Source organism: Cydia pomonella, chromosome 2, assembly GCF_033807575.1.
Source record: "Cydia pomonella isolate Wapato2018A chromosome 2, ilCydPomo1, whole genome shotgun sequence".
In the NCBI taxonomy this organism is placed as follows: domain Eukaryota; kingdom Metazoa; phylum Arthropoda; class Insecta; order Lepidoptera; family Tortricidae; genus Cydia; species Cydia pomonella.
In genome coordinates this window covers 9,426,542-9,441,717 of record NC_084704.1, presented here as the reverse complement: position 1 = coordinate 9,441,717, position 15,176 = coordinate 9,426,542, and the positions used below count along the sequence as shown (strand labels likewise).

The window sequence follows — 15,176 nt, the reverse complement described above, 5'->3', positions numbered from 1 at the left end:
AAACCAAGGCCAATCTACTATACGTATATTATTATACTATTTGGTTTGGGCCAATTGCCACTATCTATCACAAATCTCAAGTCCAGTTTTTTTTAAGTGTCACCTCACTTGTGTGGTATATTATGGAAGGTAGAGCAAGGAACAAAATCTCCATATACCAAGTTTGTTTTTTTCAAATATTCTAGGTATTGTAGCGCCACCTATTTAAGGTTTTTTGACGGACACTATGGTATATGGAGACTTCATTCCTTACCTCTACCTTCCATAGTGCTCATCATCGTTTTTTTGACATATTATGGAAAGAGATGCAAATAGAATAGATTTTTTTAACATAACCGCGAAAATCGAAGTTAGTCAATAACAGGCATTTTTCTCTGTCACTCTAATTACGTCTTAGTGAGAGTAAAAGAGGAAGATCTCCACCATTTGCGTATTTCGGTTTTCGCGGTAGGCCCCCTGGAACTTGACTAGAGTAATGAGAATGAGTTTGTTGCTTAAACATTTAAGAGCGTTAATATAATTAGCTAGAACAGTCCATCTAAAAGTTGTTCATTTTGTCGAATCGGTTGGGTTGGCGGCACAAACTATTAATTTAAGAAAATACAAACTATTATAGATAAAGCGGCACAAATTTTAGTTTATTTCATCGCTGTATTGTAAGAATTTAATATGTGTGGTCGTACTGGATTGTACGTATAAATAACGTTTTTAATTATAATTAGTAAAGTGAAACTATCAATGGGGTAAAGAAGTTTAAGGCAGTAATTAATATTTTTGTTTTTAGATCGCTTAATAAAGAACAAGTAATATGTGCATGCAGCTATAAGCCAAAACCCGCTGATCTGCACTGTAAACCTGAATGGATGCACGAACATAACGATGGTAGGGAATACAAACCTTCTTATAACATCGCTCCCACTGACGTTACTCCCGTTTTGGTCTCAGCCAGTAGGTTCAAAACTGCAGCTCTAACCAGCAGGATCATAAAACCTATGATGTGGGGAATTATACCTCCCTGGCACAAAGTATGTAATATACAATTTTTAGTCAATGCATTACCATTTTAACTAATAACACACTTGGATTTATGGATTTCTTTGTTCTTTTTTTTCTTTTTTTCTAGGGTGATTATAGAAATCATAATTTGAGTACCAATAATTGCCGCTTAGAAGGCATACAAGGGTCAAAGCTCTATGGCCCTATTTTACAAGATGGGGGTAGATGTGTGATTGTTGTAGAAGGGTTTTATGAATGGCAAACTACAGATAAGGCTAGCAAAAATAAACAGCCTTACTATATATATTCTCCTCAGAATGAAAATATGAAGGTAAACATTATTTTATCAATATGTGATATAAAAATATGAATATATGTGTTGTTTCCGAGCAAAAAGTCCCACTTTGTCGCTTATCACAAGGATGACTTGACAGGTTATTCATATAAAAATACAAGCAAATCTCGTCCTTCTGGTAAGTGACAAAGTGGGACTTTTGACTAGACTTTGACACATGTTAATGTTTATAGGTGGATGATCCAGCAACTTGGAATAATTCCTATGATGATGAAAATGGCTGGAAAGGGATAAAACTTTTGCACATGGCTGGCTTGTACCATGTATGGCAAAATGAGGAAGTTATAATATATTCTTATTCAGTGATCACCATGGACTCAAACAGCACTCTCAACTGGCTGCACCATAGAATGCCAGCTATATTGGACAATGAACATCAAATTGATGTATATATACTAAATATAGTATTTCTTCCTACCATAATTTGGTCACAGTATAAAACAAAACAGTCATTTGACGAAGCCGTCTAGACAGGGGGACATTCGTGCGGAATGCGAGGAGTGGGTTGCGTGCACCCGAGCTGCATACATCGCCATTGTTAGTAGCTTGGTACTACTTACAGGGCTGCCCATATAGTTTTATCCAGCTGTCTGTTTGGGCAGTTGTGTAAAAGTCTGTGAGTGTGCATTTACACCATCATCAAAGGTGTCAGTCTACTGTAACTTTTTACACTGTGATTTGATCTTGTTTTAGTATGTCTAGTAGCACCCCTAGCACAAACTATTTATAGTTGATTGCAATGTATTGCGTTAACATTGCCTCATGTCATTCGTTTTGCTTTTTTATATTACCCCAGCAATACAAACTTGGTTAATTAGTTAGTTTATTCTTGGTTAGTCAGTTAAGGATTAATAAATATTAAACGGTTTCAGGCTTGGCTCAACATTTCTGATGTCGATCCACACATGGCCCTGGGATATTTGAAACCAGTCAATATGCTATCTTGGCATCCGGTTTCAACACTGGTCAATAATTCAAGAAATAAATCAGCAGACTGCAACAAAAGAATAACTTTGGTCCAGAAAAATAAGTCTATACAGAAAACCCTAACAGGGTGGTTTGTTAAGCCTGAAAAAAGAAATATAGATAGCAACACTGGTGGTGAACCCAAAAGAAAAAAATAACTGAGAAACAAGACAAGTTTATTTATTAATATAAACTGAAAGGACAATAAAAATAAAAATAAAGTGTGTTTACACTTCAATAAAACTATGTTCTTGATAAGAAGGTTTAGTTAATAATTAAGGCTATAACCAACACAGCTGGCAGTTGCTGTATTAAAACTGTTATCATCTTGTACTCTTTTTTTTCACAAATTCTCAATCCTGAACTGTTTGAAATCTGCTTCACACCTTATCATCTTATGATTATTCAGGAAATCTGTCACAAAGCTGCTTACTTCATATTCATCTAAAATCATAAACGTAAGTAGTGGCATTTAATCATTTTAAATAGTAAATCTACTGTAAATTCAAAACTGACCACCCATGCATTCCGTAATAATTATTTTAATAACCTCTAGCATCCCACATCCTAATACTAGTAAAAAGTACCTCCGATTAAATTTTGGTTATTCCCACAAGTTGTTACCAGTGGTAACTACTGGGGAAAAAAAACCCCATTAGTTACCACCAAAATGTTCAATATAAATAAAACAGTAGAAATAGTATAGTATAAATATAGTGTTTTAATAAATAATTATAAGTCCGTTAGTGTTTCAGTAAACTGCCTTAAAAGTGATCAAAAATATTAAAACCAGTGCAAATGCAAAAAATAATTAGCGATTAACGTTTGGCTAAAAATTATAATTAAATTAGGACTTACTTCTCCAATAGAATATTACAATTCACTTACATAGAGAAATACAAGCAATCATAATATACATTATTTACATAGTGGACGAATAGCATAAAATATATTCTAAAACAAAACATTTTTTTTATTTTTGTTAGAAAACAGTGGGTATGTACTGTGTGAATTGGCAACTGTACATACCCACTTTATTACCCACTTAATTTCACTGTACTGTTATACTGGTAAGTGAAATAGTAATCGCGCGAGCCCGGGCGGATTAGGCTGTCGCGCAGACCAGCGTAACGTGACCGAGACATTGATAAAGAGAGCGCGCCAGAGATACGCGTTTATATTGGTTGGTCTAAGCGGTCAACACGTCCGCCGAGCTCGTCCAGCAGTTGGCGATAACAGTCCTACAACATGCATGGGGTTATATATATTATGTGTTAACTTTTAATCGCTACGCGCCGATAGCAATTAAATCAACGTTGTTTGTTAATTTTTTACGTCTTATAAATATTTTATTTTGAATTATTACATTATATTAATTATTCGTTTATGTTTTTTTCCTTTTTGCCATCAACCTCTAGAGCATGAGAGCATTTTTTTTTTATGGAGGATAGGCAGGCGTTTGACCACGATCACACCTGATGGTAAGTGATGATGCGGTCTACGGTGGAGCACGCTTACCTATGAGATACCTATTTACTCTAGCCTTGAAGAGATTCAGATTGTACTCGTACAGACTCGGGCAGGGCATTCCACTCCTTGGCAGTTCGCATAAGGAATGTTGAAGCGAAACGCTTCGTGCGTATTTGTAGAATACCTACCATGAAGCGATGCCGAAGTGCCGATTGTCTGGTAGTCCGATGGTGAAATGGGGACGGAGGAATAAGGTTGTGCAATACAGCACACTCTCCGAAATGTATCCTATAAAAGATCGTTAGGCTGGCAACCTTGCGACGATGCTCCAGACTTTGAAGTCGAGCATTCGTCAGATCGTCGTCATTAATAATTCTCTTGGCCCTCCTCTCGACTGACTCGAGCGCCTCAAGCTGGTATTTGGCTAAACCATCCCACAGATGTGAACAGTATTCCACACACGATCGGACTTGTGCTTGGTAAAGGTCAAGCAGCTGCCTAGGTGTAAAATACTGCCTCACCTTGTTGAGGATGCCCAGCTTTTTTGCTACTAACTGTGCTTTCGACTCCGATTTTTCGACCGAGATTCCGAGAAGCTCAAGATGGTCGGTTATCGGAAGGGATACATTTCGGATACAGACTAGGGGGTAGACCGAAGGACGGTAGCTTGCTAATAAGGCCCTCGTGCCAGACCCTGTCGAAAGCCTTCGATATATCTAGAGAGACAGCTAAAGCCTCTCCATTCTTCTCGATGGCCTCACTCCAGATGTGCGTGGCATACGCTAAAAGATCTCCGGTAGACCGGCCTCGGCGGAACCCGTACTGCCGGTCACTGAGCAGGTCGTTCGCTTCTAGGTATGCCAGGAGTCGATTATTAAGTACACGTTCCATACTCTTACAGAGTATGGAAGTGACCGAAATCGGTCTATAGTTGGCAGGGTCAGCCCGGCTACCTTTTTTCGGTACTGGTTGCACATTAGCAAGCTTCCAAGATTTCGGAACCTGACCGGTAGCCATTGAGAGACGGAAGAGGCGCGTCAATATGGGACATAGCTCAGGTGCACAGGTTTTAAGTACTATGGCTGAAATACCGTCAGGACCACTTGCTTTGTTCACGTCCAGGTTTCGCAACACTTTGCGAACCTTCGTTTGGCGTATGCGTATGTCCGACATAGAGGTCTCGCAAACTAGTGGACTAGGAGGTTTTGCGCCAGTTGCATCTAGACGTGAAGATTCAGCGAAGATGGAAGGAAATAAATTCGCTTTCTCTTCAGCAGTGTGGGCAAGTGACCCATCTGGTTTCAGCAGTGGGGGTAGTGAGGGGCGGCAGAAGTTCGATTCGATTGATTTCGCTAGGGTCCAAAACGCTTTACTACCTGTAGGGTGTGCAGCTAGTTTGTTTCCTGTCCGGCGTATATGGTCAAATCGAGCCTTCCGTAGAGCCTTTTTACTGGACTTGGTTGCCCTATTATAGGCTCTCTTCTTATCTGGTATGTCACTAGCTTTGCGGTTTCGAGCATCAGCCCAGGCAAGGAAGGCCTCGTGTTTCCGTGCTTCAGCACGTCGGCACTCGGCTCCAAACCAGGGTTGTGCTTTGCTAGATCTGCTTGCATCGGAAAAAGGAATAAAGAATTCCATACCTTGGCGCAGCACATCTGTTACCTTAGCGTTTTTTCTTAAAAATGAAATCGATAACTTGAATAATTATAACGTCTGCAAACTGTAATAGCAAGCAAAATATAAAATGAGTAAAACTTGGAAACCACAAATAAAATGACTCGTATTCGTAACAACTTGGTGGTAACTAGTGGGAATAACCCTTAAATTTGAATCATTATGAAATGAAGAGAGTTGGTTTTGTTTTGTTTCATTTGATTTTAAAACAAAACAATAAGTACTTAAAAAAACTTAATCTTTATGAATACTGGATACAGGTCATATCAGTTGTCATAACTGCCTGCCTGCTTATTAAATAATAATAATACTTACCAGGGTACCGACTGCACTGGTATATCAGTTTTATTAAATGCTTTGCTAGAGCTTTAAAAAGAGCTTTGCCCCTTATGCGTCCTTTAGTATAGTATGGAGTCAACAGCTTAACAACCCATGGGGCTATGCGCTCCTTGCAACTAACAACAAATTCCGGTGTCTCATCCAGTGGTGAAACCACCCCTTCATCGTCACTGTCATCACCAAACAAGTCTCGGAATAAATCCTTAATCTATGGAAAAGCAATAGAACAGATTTTAAGCTGTGTTTGTAATTTGTTCAATTTGGACAAATTAAAATTACTTGATAAACTATCTAGCTGAAAAATATTTTATTTTCTCAGTTGTTACCACTGGTAACAACTTGATGGTAACTAGTAGAGACATATACATACCCGCATATGACCCATCCTGTTAGTCTCCCTTATTAAGTCCAACAATTCATACAAACGGACTTTAAGAAAATACTCCTCACACAACCACTTGCCAGGATTCTGTTTCTTGGATTTTTGGGTGTCTGTTCTTGTTTGGTCAACTGTTTCCTGAGGCGCAGGATTATCAGTAGAATTGGCTAACAAGCCAGCCAATGAAGCCACTCTTTCGTCTAAGGATTTTATTTTAGCTTCATGAGCTTCTATTACAGTGCTATTGGTAACTTGGGTCTGAGAAATGGGAGGACATATCATGTGATCAACTGGAACTTTTTTTGCAGTGTCATTGTAAACATAATCATTAGAACAGAGGGTACCTTCAAACAAATCATCATCATTGGGATCACTATGAAATAGCTTTTCCAACTGCTCTGCTAATTCATCTGAATATGGTGTTTCCATAGCCTTTGGTGGGCTTATATAGCTTAATGAACCTTGGTTGGAAACAGTTTGTGTTATATCCATAGCTGTAGTTGTTGGTGGTAGCACAGAACTAGTAAGGGGATTCACATTGGAAGGCTGAATACTCGGAATACAAAGTGAATCAACATTATTGATAGGAAATGAATTAACAACTGATGTGTCAGTCACAGTATGTGTATTTGACATCCTGCGGCGTTTCTTTCTGTCATTACACTTGCATTGGCAGTTACAGTTATCAGAAGTTTTAAAGTCTGTTTGGAGTTTTTTCTCATTTTCTGGTGGTCTGTGTAGACAGTCATATAATTTCTTGTTCAATTTCCCTTTTTTGGTGTCATTCTTTAATTCTTTAATCTGAAACATAAATAATGCAATCATTTGTCATATTGTAGCAAATACCTATAAATTTACAATTTTAGCCGATTATATGTATATTGTTTGATATATTTGTACAGAAAAAAGTATTCTCACTCTGAAATCCTCAGTGTGGTTTGCATCAACATCAGAAAACTACAGAGCAGTACAAATATGAACAGAATTGTAATAAGAATATTCCAAAAAAATTAATACAGACCACATTCTGAATATTCTTCCTGTAGAGCTGCACTACCATACAAGCCTGAACAGCAGATGTTTCAATATTTTTGGCACACCTCCATATAGCACTGGGCAAATATATATTTTTGTTCAGCAATTTTTGGTTATTTTCATAGTTTATAGACAATAATTTAATCACATATTCCATGTAGTGTTTCCGGACCTAAAACATGTAACATATTATTAAGTGTTGTTTTCCACTTGGAAGGATGACAATTAACCAAGTTACAAGTGGTCGAACCTTTGAAATAAGAAGATGAGGGTCGGATTCAAAATCTGGCACCGGGATAGAAGTCTCATCATATTTTTGTATCAATTGGTCAACAATTGTGTCTGGATCGGGGTCCGGCTTCCAAACTTCCATGATATACTGATAGATCTTCGGATATTAGCTTACTAGTATTTGGTAGTATTCGATACCATGTTCGCAATGTTAAATTGTAATTAACGCTGTTAGTATAAGTAAGCTCAGCTGGTTTTTAAAAAACACAATCCCAAAATAGTTATTTGCTTGCTTAACTTAACAGTAACACAATAATTATATACCTTGTGTCTATAAATAAATAAAATAGAATAGGTAGAATAACATTCTTATTTCTTTTAGTTTAGCTAACTGTCATCTATGACATAGCTCTCGCTCATAAATGTCAGAGACAGAATGGCAATGACGTCATTTGCTGTGCATTGTATTTAAGCAAAGCTTAAAACTGCCAGAAAAATGTGTGCTTGCTTATGCTGCCATTATTTTGTTACTTTGTAGTAGCAAAGAATATAATACTCACTAGGAGCTTTGTAGGTAAACCAAGCCAAGAAAACGAACGTCAAGTCAATTCAATCAATCAAAACCTATATAGCAGGACCTAAAACATATTGTATTTTTGGAAAAAAGTTAAAAATAGGGTAAAAGAAATGGCGGATTCTACGGTATTAGACGCTAGTAAAATGAAAGTAGTTGATTTACGTAAAGAGTTGAAGTCGCGTGGCCTCCCTCATACGGGCGACAAAGCAGAACTCGTGGCCAGACTACAAACAGCCATGGCACAAGACGATCACCAGGATATCAACTTGGATTCAGATGAAATAGACTCCGATGGTGTGCTGGAAGAAGACGAAAAATTGGACGACGATGACGAAAAAAGCCAAGCCGACATACTCGATGACTCTGCGGTAGACACTATAAACGAAGAATTGGCGCTTGCCGATCAACCGGCGCCGAAGCCGGCCAGCGAGGTGAAGCCGCTAAAAACACTCAAGCGAAAATTAACTACAGACACAAAGGACTCCAAAGAGGAAAACAAGGAGGCTGGATCTAAAAAAATTGTGTTAAACAGGGCAATTTCTGTGACACCGGCAGTTAAACCAGATGCAGAAACCACCACGGGTCAACCTGAAGTTACAGCTCCAATTGATACCAAAATAAAAATAACTGCAGAAATCGATACCAAAACAAGGTTAGAAATGCGTGCTAAAAGATTTGGATTACCTGTCAAGATGTCGGATGATGAAAGGAAAGAGGCGAGAAAACAGAGATTTGGCCAGAACACTTCAAGCTCAATTACTTCAAACAAGACACCATCAACATTGAGTGAGAATTTAGACAAACTCAAACAAAGAGCTGAAAGATTTGGACAATCAGTGTCTAAAATTATGACTGATATAGAACTTAAGGAAAGGATTGAGAAACGCAAGGCTAAGTTTGGTACTGTTAAGTAAACAAACATGTTAGAATAAGTAAGTTAACTGTAAATATCCTCATCACCTTTGCAAATTTTCTGCTTAAGTATAATTGTTGATACTACTTAAAATTTCATGAAATTGAAATTAAATATTTTGCTATATTGGCCTTTATTATTTCAAAACAATTCTATCATTCAAAGTCCTTAAATGGTAATTCATTGAAGTCTTCAGCAGTCACAGTTGTTTTCTGGTATAAATTTCCTGGGTGTGATTGATTGTCTTCTTGTGTGTTAGTAAAATCTTGAGGTATTTGCAGGGTAAATTCCATGTTAGCGTCTTTGTGAACAGTTGCCCAGCGAGAAGCCACATCTTTACTTAGACTTTTTCTGAATGCCATGCAATGCATATGCTTAAATTTTTCATACTTAATTCTGGAGAACCCAATACATGCTAATGTATATCGCCAATTCTTCATCAGTTTGCCATTAGCACCAACATGTTTTGAATCTGGAGTATTAATGACCAGAATTCCACCTGGTTTTAAAATATCATAGGCTTTTACACAAGCCTTAATTCTAAGAGGAGAACTAGGTATATATTCTAAAAGAAAACAAAATGTTACAATATCAAAATGATGTGATGGCAACTGTTTGATTTTATTAGATGTTTGCTTTAAAGAAGCACCACATGGCACCTCTAAGAAGTCACATTCATAAACAGATGCATTTGCTGGACATAAATCCACAGCCAAAACATCAAAAAAATTATAGTTCTTAAATGGGTTGTAGCAGCTGCCTACATCAATAAGTTTTAGGGGCTCGGAGAAATGCTCTTCCATAGTGATTTCAGAATTCATTTTCACAGCTATTTCACATTCTTTTAATCTATGTGAAAGGTACAATTTTTGCATAAAGTAGGAATGAGCCAAGTCTGCTGTCCACTTAATTCTTGATGTTGCTTCACTGTGTTCACTCGCACAATTTTCTTCCCAGTGAGTTGTAGCTAATTTCTGCATAGACTCCGCGTATTTACTGAGTATATTCTTATTTTTACAATGTTCGCGCCAAGCATTTTCTGCGCCTACTTCCAGAGATGATTTTCTAAGAGACGCGTGGACTTCTTTAATTATATTTGCCAAATATTTATGCTCTTTAGTGGCCATTGCTTAAAGAGTTATGAATACCAATGGCTGTTCTAGTTTAGTCAAAAGATCAATGATAAGTGCACATTTAATCCACAAAATTATAGCATTCTTTCATCCCTTCCCATAGTTCCACAGAATCCAGATTGAGTTAGAGTGGAGTTTGGAGTACAGCCGGTAGAGTATAACAATTTAACAAAATGTTTATAACCACATAAGAATATTAAGAACACAGACTAATAAGAGATACTAATTAAGAATTAATGATGTGGTCAAAGAGGATGTGGTGTATTGAGTACTGATAGAACGTAGTGATTATATGCTCTTTGGAGTACTGACAGACCGTGACAGCAGTGTTGCCAGGTGTGCGAAAGAGAATTATCGTATTTGAGTGACAAATTATTACCCCAAAAATAGCTAGCAAATAAATTAACTTAAACTACCAAGATATCATCGAAGAAAACACAATTTTCGTGCAAATTGAGCAAAAATAAGTTATATAATTATTTGTGTATTTTTGTGAAAGATCCGAACGGTTTTCAGAAAATTTCAACAACCACTTACACCAAGGAGCCGAATATCCAAAAGGTGCTAATTTATGCCTATTTCTGAGGGAGTGTCTTATTTTTGTTCAAATACTACACTTTTTGGGTGGTATCGTCCAAGGGCTGAAATTATCGTACTTTTGCTTACGACAATGTTCTTTGGAACGACATGGTAACGGAGCCCAATTATCGTAAGCCTGGCAACACTGAGTGACAGTTTCACAGTTTGAGTCTGTGGCAAAGTTGCCAGGTGAGTGGAAGGTGGAAGTGATTTATCGTTCGATCAAGAGCTATAAGCGCGAAAATCGAAGTTCCTCAATTGCGGGCATTTTTCCCTTCACTCTACGTCATAGTGAGAGTAAAAGAGGAAGACACCTCAATTTGCGAATTTCGGTTTTCGCGGTAGGCCCCAATGTTGTCTATTCTCTTGACAGCGCAGCCAACTTGTATTACACTAATCTCTCTCCTCGCTCTTGAAAAAATGCCATTTGTCATAAAAAGACAATTATACTTGGTTAATTGGCTACTAGACTAGTTCGGACTACGTTAGTAATTTAGTCGAGTGGCGAGTATTAGTTTCACGTCAAGTCGTTTCAAGTCACAAATACTCTCCACTACTAGCCTTAAGCAGTAGGGCGACACTCATCGCCTTTTCCCGGCTCCGTTCGACTCGGCATTGCTCCGAGCAATTATTAGAGTTGGCACAACTTGACATCCCTATACGTGCACGACCACTGATAACGACTTGAATGTAGATATCCCTAAATGGTCGAGAGATGGTGTCATACATTTGAAAGAGACAGCATAATTCGTCCCTGAATTGCTGTCAAACTTCGGTTTTGTAGGAAGTTTCATTATATTCTTATTTTTAATTACCGTAAAACCACCCAACTATAGTCCAAAGCTCCCAACTATGGTCCACAAATAAACTCAATTTTTCTCGTTCAGGTGGTTATTTTACTATATTTTTGTAGTTCTAAGGCAAAGTATGTTTATAAATGGAAGGTAAAATTAGGAGTAAACCAAAAGGAACATTGGTATAGATAATTTCCTTTTGAACTTGTGGACCATAGTTGCAGTATTGGACTATAGTTGGGTAGTTTTACGGTAACCATAAGGTTCGATTAATCTAGCCATTGCGAAGTCAAAACAGGTCCCAGAAAGTATATCAAATAAAATACAACATAGTTTTCTTCAAAATGTGTTTGCATTTATTTCAAATAAGTCACTTCTCTGGGTAAAATCCAAGATAATTTCAAAGTTCGAATTTGATAGGTAAACGAGATGGCGCTCGCACCCTTAGGTCGCGTGGTCCGATCGACTAGTCCGATCAATCGGAATACGAAGTTTTTTTTTTCCTGTTGGCTCGATTGATCGGACTATAAAGACTTAGAAAATCCTGTCAGTCCTACTATCGGTGTAATGGGATTTTAAAAGTTCGTCTAGTTCGATCGATCGAACCACGAGGACGTTTTTTTTCCTGTTGCATCGACTGATCGGACGTAACCGTAGACTTGATATTTTTCTAAGTCCGGATGACACATAAAGGTTATCTAAACTCATTACTAGACACTGGCATTTGATAAACTATTATTATTATTGAAACAAATATATAAAAGTGCTCTGCAGTTAGTACAAATAACTGTAGCGTCTGCCCTAGAATAAAAATTTAATAAACTATTATTTAAGAATATGCCTATTATTTTAATACCTATATAAAATTTATTAATCCTAATTCACATTGAAAACAGGCGGATATAATATCCTTGAGCGGTTTTTAGAGAATAAGGGCTCTTAAGATTATTTGTTAGATCTTTCCTTCAAAACCACTATTTCGTGGTAGTAAAATTCCGCGTCGAAAAGCTAGCCATACACGGACGGTTTTGCCCGTCGGATCAGCCCGCCAGATGTACCGCCAGCGGGCACATCCGTGCGTGTGTGTCGAGAAATATAGATACGGATCTGCCCGCCGGGCACCCGTCCGCAGGCAAATCCGTCGGTGTGTGGTGAGATATAGCCACGGATGTGCCCGATCCGACGGGCAAAACCGTTCGTGTATGGCTAATTAAAGTGAGAAAACACTTTTGAGATGTTGGTAGATTACAAAAGTAACCATGAAAGTACCGGTCGGACAAACAGGAAAAATAAAAATTGTGTGATCGGATTAAGAGGATTTTTCAAGGTCTCGTGGTTCGATCGATCGAACTAGACGAACTTTTAAAATCCCATTACACCGATAGTAGGACTGACAGGATTTTCTAAGTCTTTATAGTCCGATCAATCGAGCCAACAGGAAAAAAAAAACTTCGTATTCCGATTGATCGGACTAGTCGATCGGACCACGCAACCTAAGGGCGCTCGCATACAGTTCCATAAATTTTGCGGAAACTCGGATTGTCTAAAGTTGACGTTTGACAATTCAATGTCCATATGCATATGGCGCAGTACAGCGCCATCTGTTTTGGATGTCAAAATAAGGAGGTACGTTTTTTCGTTTGGTTCGTTTTTTGACTTTACCTCTCTATTACAATCAATTCTATCATACAGTTAAATCTCCAATATACAGATATCAGTTATTAGGGTTCCGTAGCCAAGTGGCAAAAAACGGAACCCTTATGGATTCGTCATGTCTGTCTGTCCGTCCGTATGTCACAGCCACTTTTTTCCGAAACTATAAGAACTATAATGTTGAAACTTGGTAAGTAGATGTATGCTGTGAACAGCATTAAGATTTTCACACAAAAATAGAAAAAAAAAAAACAATAAATTTTGGGGGTTCCCCATACTTAGAATTGAATCAAAAGTTTTTTTTTCATCAAACCTATACGTGTGGGGTATCTATGGATACTGAGGTCAAAAATGATATTGAGGTTTTTAATATCATTTTTTTCTAAACTGAATAGTTTGCGCGAGAGACACTTGTGGTAAAATAAGAGAATGATAAAACTAACAAAAATATATGATGTACGAAACATGCAAACTTCCACCGAAAATTGATTTGAACGAGATCTAGTAAGTAGTTTTTAATACGTAATTTTTTGCAACTTGGTGACCGTCACTCGCTTACGGCTCGCTGAAATCGTCAGTTTATTGAAATATACACTTTTAAACAAGTAATCAATTCACTATACTTCTATCTGACGTGCTCGAGTATTTCTGACGATCGATTTTTTTACTATTCTGCCGGGCTGTCCTGGACTCTACTCACTGCTTTCTTTAACAAGTTTTAAGGACTCATTCATGGTGGACGTTCTCAACAGGATGCAAGATATCCCCCTTATGATAATGTGATGCGCTCAAATAACTTCGAATATCCCCTCTTGGGCTCCTCTACAATATGTGACGCATTTATGTGGTAGCACGAGATGTATGGCACTAGTCTCTTTATAAGTCTTATTAGTGTGTGGAAAGGTCTGTAACTCACGAGTTACTCATACTAGCGACGATAGGTGTTTATGCGCTGGGAGCGGTACGTGTGGCGCAGGCGCAGGCCACCCCTGCTGGCCGAGCCGGACGCGCGCACCGGGTTAATGCGCACGGCCCCTTGGACGAGAGCCCTGCTCACATTTAACAAAGTTGCCAGTCGAACTGATGTATTCCAATGTTCCGAGAGTGAATTTGCAAAAGTTACATGTTTGTGTTGTGTTATTCTTAGTTATAGTATATAGGTATACCTAGGTGTAGTAGTAGTATACTAGTACTATAACTTTTAGTATTTTATATGTAAATTACATACCTACACATTGGGAAAATATATATAATATTTTTTTTAAATAAATAATAAATGTACGGTCATCAAAACTATTAGCTTAGCACCCCTAAATACATATTTGTATACAGGTGGGTCAGATATATTTCTTATTACATAGACTTAGACCAATCTAAGTTGGCAGCGATTTTGATAGCACATATTGGGCAAGTGCACATGCTGCTATCAGAATCGCTGCCAACTTAGCTTGGTCTAACTCTATATGTTTGCAGATATGGACCATTACTGCCTTCCTGTCTTGCGCGGGTGAGAAATGGTATGAGCATAATGAAAAATTATATGAGCAACGCTAACTGGCGCGGACGCGTGCCGCAGATTTTACCCGCGGGCGTAAACCCTCGCAAGACAACGGAGGCACTTCGGTATTACAATATTTTAACTGACGGCCTCATAGCCTAGTAAGCTTACTTGTTTGTGTATTTATTACATATATTTGTTCCAGAGTTGATGTTTTCTATGTGTAGTTATTAATTTTTATAAAACAAAATTATGGAGCTTACTTTGTGACTAGGTCGATCTGTGTAAGATTTTCCTATAATATTAATTATTATTTATTTATTTATAACACATATGAAGCTAAAAAGACACGTAGTGTAAAAAACAATGACGGAAAGGTCTTGTAAGTTTCAATAATAAAAAGCTTTTTAATATTATAGAATTTAATTAGGGTACATACAAACATTTTGTAATGTTGGAGTATAATAATCAAACTAATAAGCACATTCTTTTGAGTAGCTAGTGCAAAAATTGCAGGCAAGTAGTTTTTACCAGTTCGATTTTTGTTTTTTACAAGAATAGTAGAGGAGCCAGTTTTCATTAAA

The 15,176-nt window shown here is 37.7% G+C and overlaps 4 protein-coding genes across 7 annotated transcripts; 2 read left to right on the top strand and 2 right to left on the bottom strand.

Annotated features, from left to right (window-relative positions):
• Positions 1 to 222: 222 nt before the first annotated feature.
• LOC133533601 (abasic site processing protein HMCES) lies at positions 223 to 2,646 on the top strand. Of its 3 annotated transcripts, none has more exons than XR_009801905.1 (5): positions 223 to 689; positions 785 to 1,025; positions 1,124 to 1,327; positions 1,525 to 1,888; positions 2,224 to 2,352. XR_009801905.1 is itself a non-coding variant. In XM_061872608.1 (5 exons), the coding sequence occupies exons 1-5, from the start codon at positions 670 to 672 to the stop codon at positions 2,473 to 2,475; spliced, it is 930 nt and encodes a 309-aa protein (XP_061728592.1). In that variant the 5' UTR covers positions 223 to 669; the 3' UTR covers positions 2,476 to 2,646. The 3 variants fall into 3 exon arrangements, 1 of the variants encoding a protein (XP_061728592.1); XR_009801904.1 differs by having other exon boundaries at positions 1,525 to 1,967; positions 2,224 to 2,330; XM_061872608.1 differs by having other exon boundaries at positions 1,525 to 1,737; positions 2,224 to 2,646.
• LOC133533530 (uncharacterized) lies at positions 2,477 to 7,853 on the bottom strand. Of its 2 annotated transcripts, none has more exons than XM_061872521.1 (5): positions 7,770 to 7,853; positions 7,201 to 7,386; positions 6,171 to 6,980; positions 5,777 to 6,008; positions 2,477 to 2,761 (listed from the first exon to the last, which is right to left on the bottom strand). In XM_061872521.1, the coding sequence occupies exons 2-5, from the start codon at positions 7,369 to 7,371 to the stop codon at positions 2,661 to 2,663; spliced, it is 1,314 nt and encodes a 437-aa protein (XP_061728505.1). In that variant the 5' UTR covers positions 7,372 to 7,386; positions 7,770 to 7,853; the 3' UTR covers positions 2,477 to 2,660. The 2 variants fall into 2 exon arrangements, with proteins under 2 accessions (XP_061728505.1, XP_061728497.1); XM_061872513.1 differs by having other exon boundaries at positions 7,465 to 7,845.
• Positions 7,854 to 7,993: 140 nt separating this feature from the next.
• LOC133533617 (SAP domain-containing ribonucleoprotein) lies at positions 7,994 to 9,061 on the top strand. The gene has a single exon (XM_061872628.1). The coding sequence runs from the start codon at positions 8,133 to 8,135 to the stop codon at positions 8,934 to 8,936; it is 804 nt and encodes a 267-aa protein (XP_061728612.1). The 5' UTR covers positions 7,994 to 8,132; the 3' UTR covers positions 8,937 to 9,061.
• LOC133533592 (S-adenosylmethionine sensor upstream of mTORC1) lies at positions 9,052 to 10,613 on the bottom strand. The gene has a single exon (XM_061872596.1). The coding sequence runs from the start codon at positions 10,060 to 10,062 to the stop codon at positions 9,091 to 9,093; it is 972 nt and encodes a 323-aa protein (XP_061728580.1). The 5' UTR covers positions 10,063 to 10,613; the 3' UTR covers positions 9,052 to 9,090.
• Between the last annotated feature and the right edge of the window lie 4,563 nt (positions 10,614 to 15,176).

Excerpts from the sequence above, each read along its gene's own strand:
- LOC133533601 (XM_061872608.1), top strand. The coding sequence starts at position 670 with ATGTGTGGTCGTACTGGATT. Across the intron at positions 1,328-1,524 it reads CTCAGAATGAAAATATGAAG|GTGGATGATCCAGCAACTTG; the intron begins GTAAACATTATT and ends TAATGTTTATAG. Across the intron at positions 1,738-2,223 it reads ACAATGAACATCAAATTGAT|GCTTGGCTCAACATTTCTGA; the intron begins GTATATATACTA and ends AAACGGTTTCAG.
- LOC133533530 (XM_061872513.1), bottom strand. The coding sequence starts at position 7,587 with ATGGAAGTTTGGAAGCCGGACCCCGATCCAGACACAATTGTTGACCAA. Across the intron at positions 7,387-7,464 it reads CTCATCTTCTTATTTCAAAG|GTCCGGAAACACTACATGGA; the intron begins GTTCGACCACTT and ends TACATGTTTTAG. Across the intron at positions 6,981-7,200 it reads GGAAGAATATTCAGAATGTG|ATTAAAGAATTAAAGAATGA; the intron begins GTCTGTATTAAT and ends TTTATGTTTCAG.
- LOC133533617 (XM_061872628.1), top strand. The coding sequence starts at position 8,133 with ATGGCGGATTCTACGGTATTAGACGCTAGTAAAATGAAAGTAGTTGAT.
- LOC133533592 (XM_061872596.1), bottom strand. The coding sequence starts at position 10,062 with ATGGCCACTAAAGAGCATAAATATTTGGCAAATATAATTAAAGAAGTC.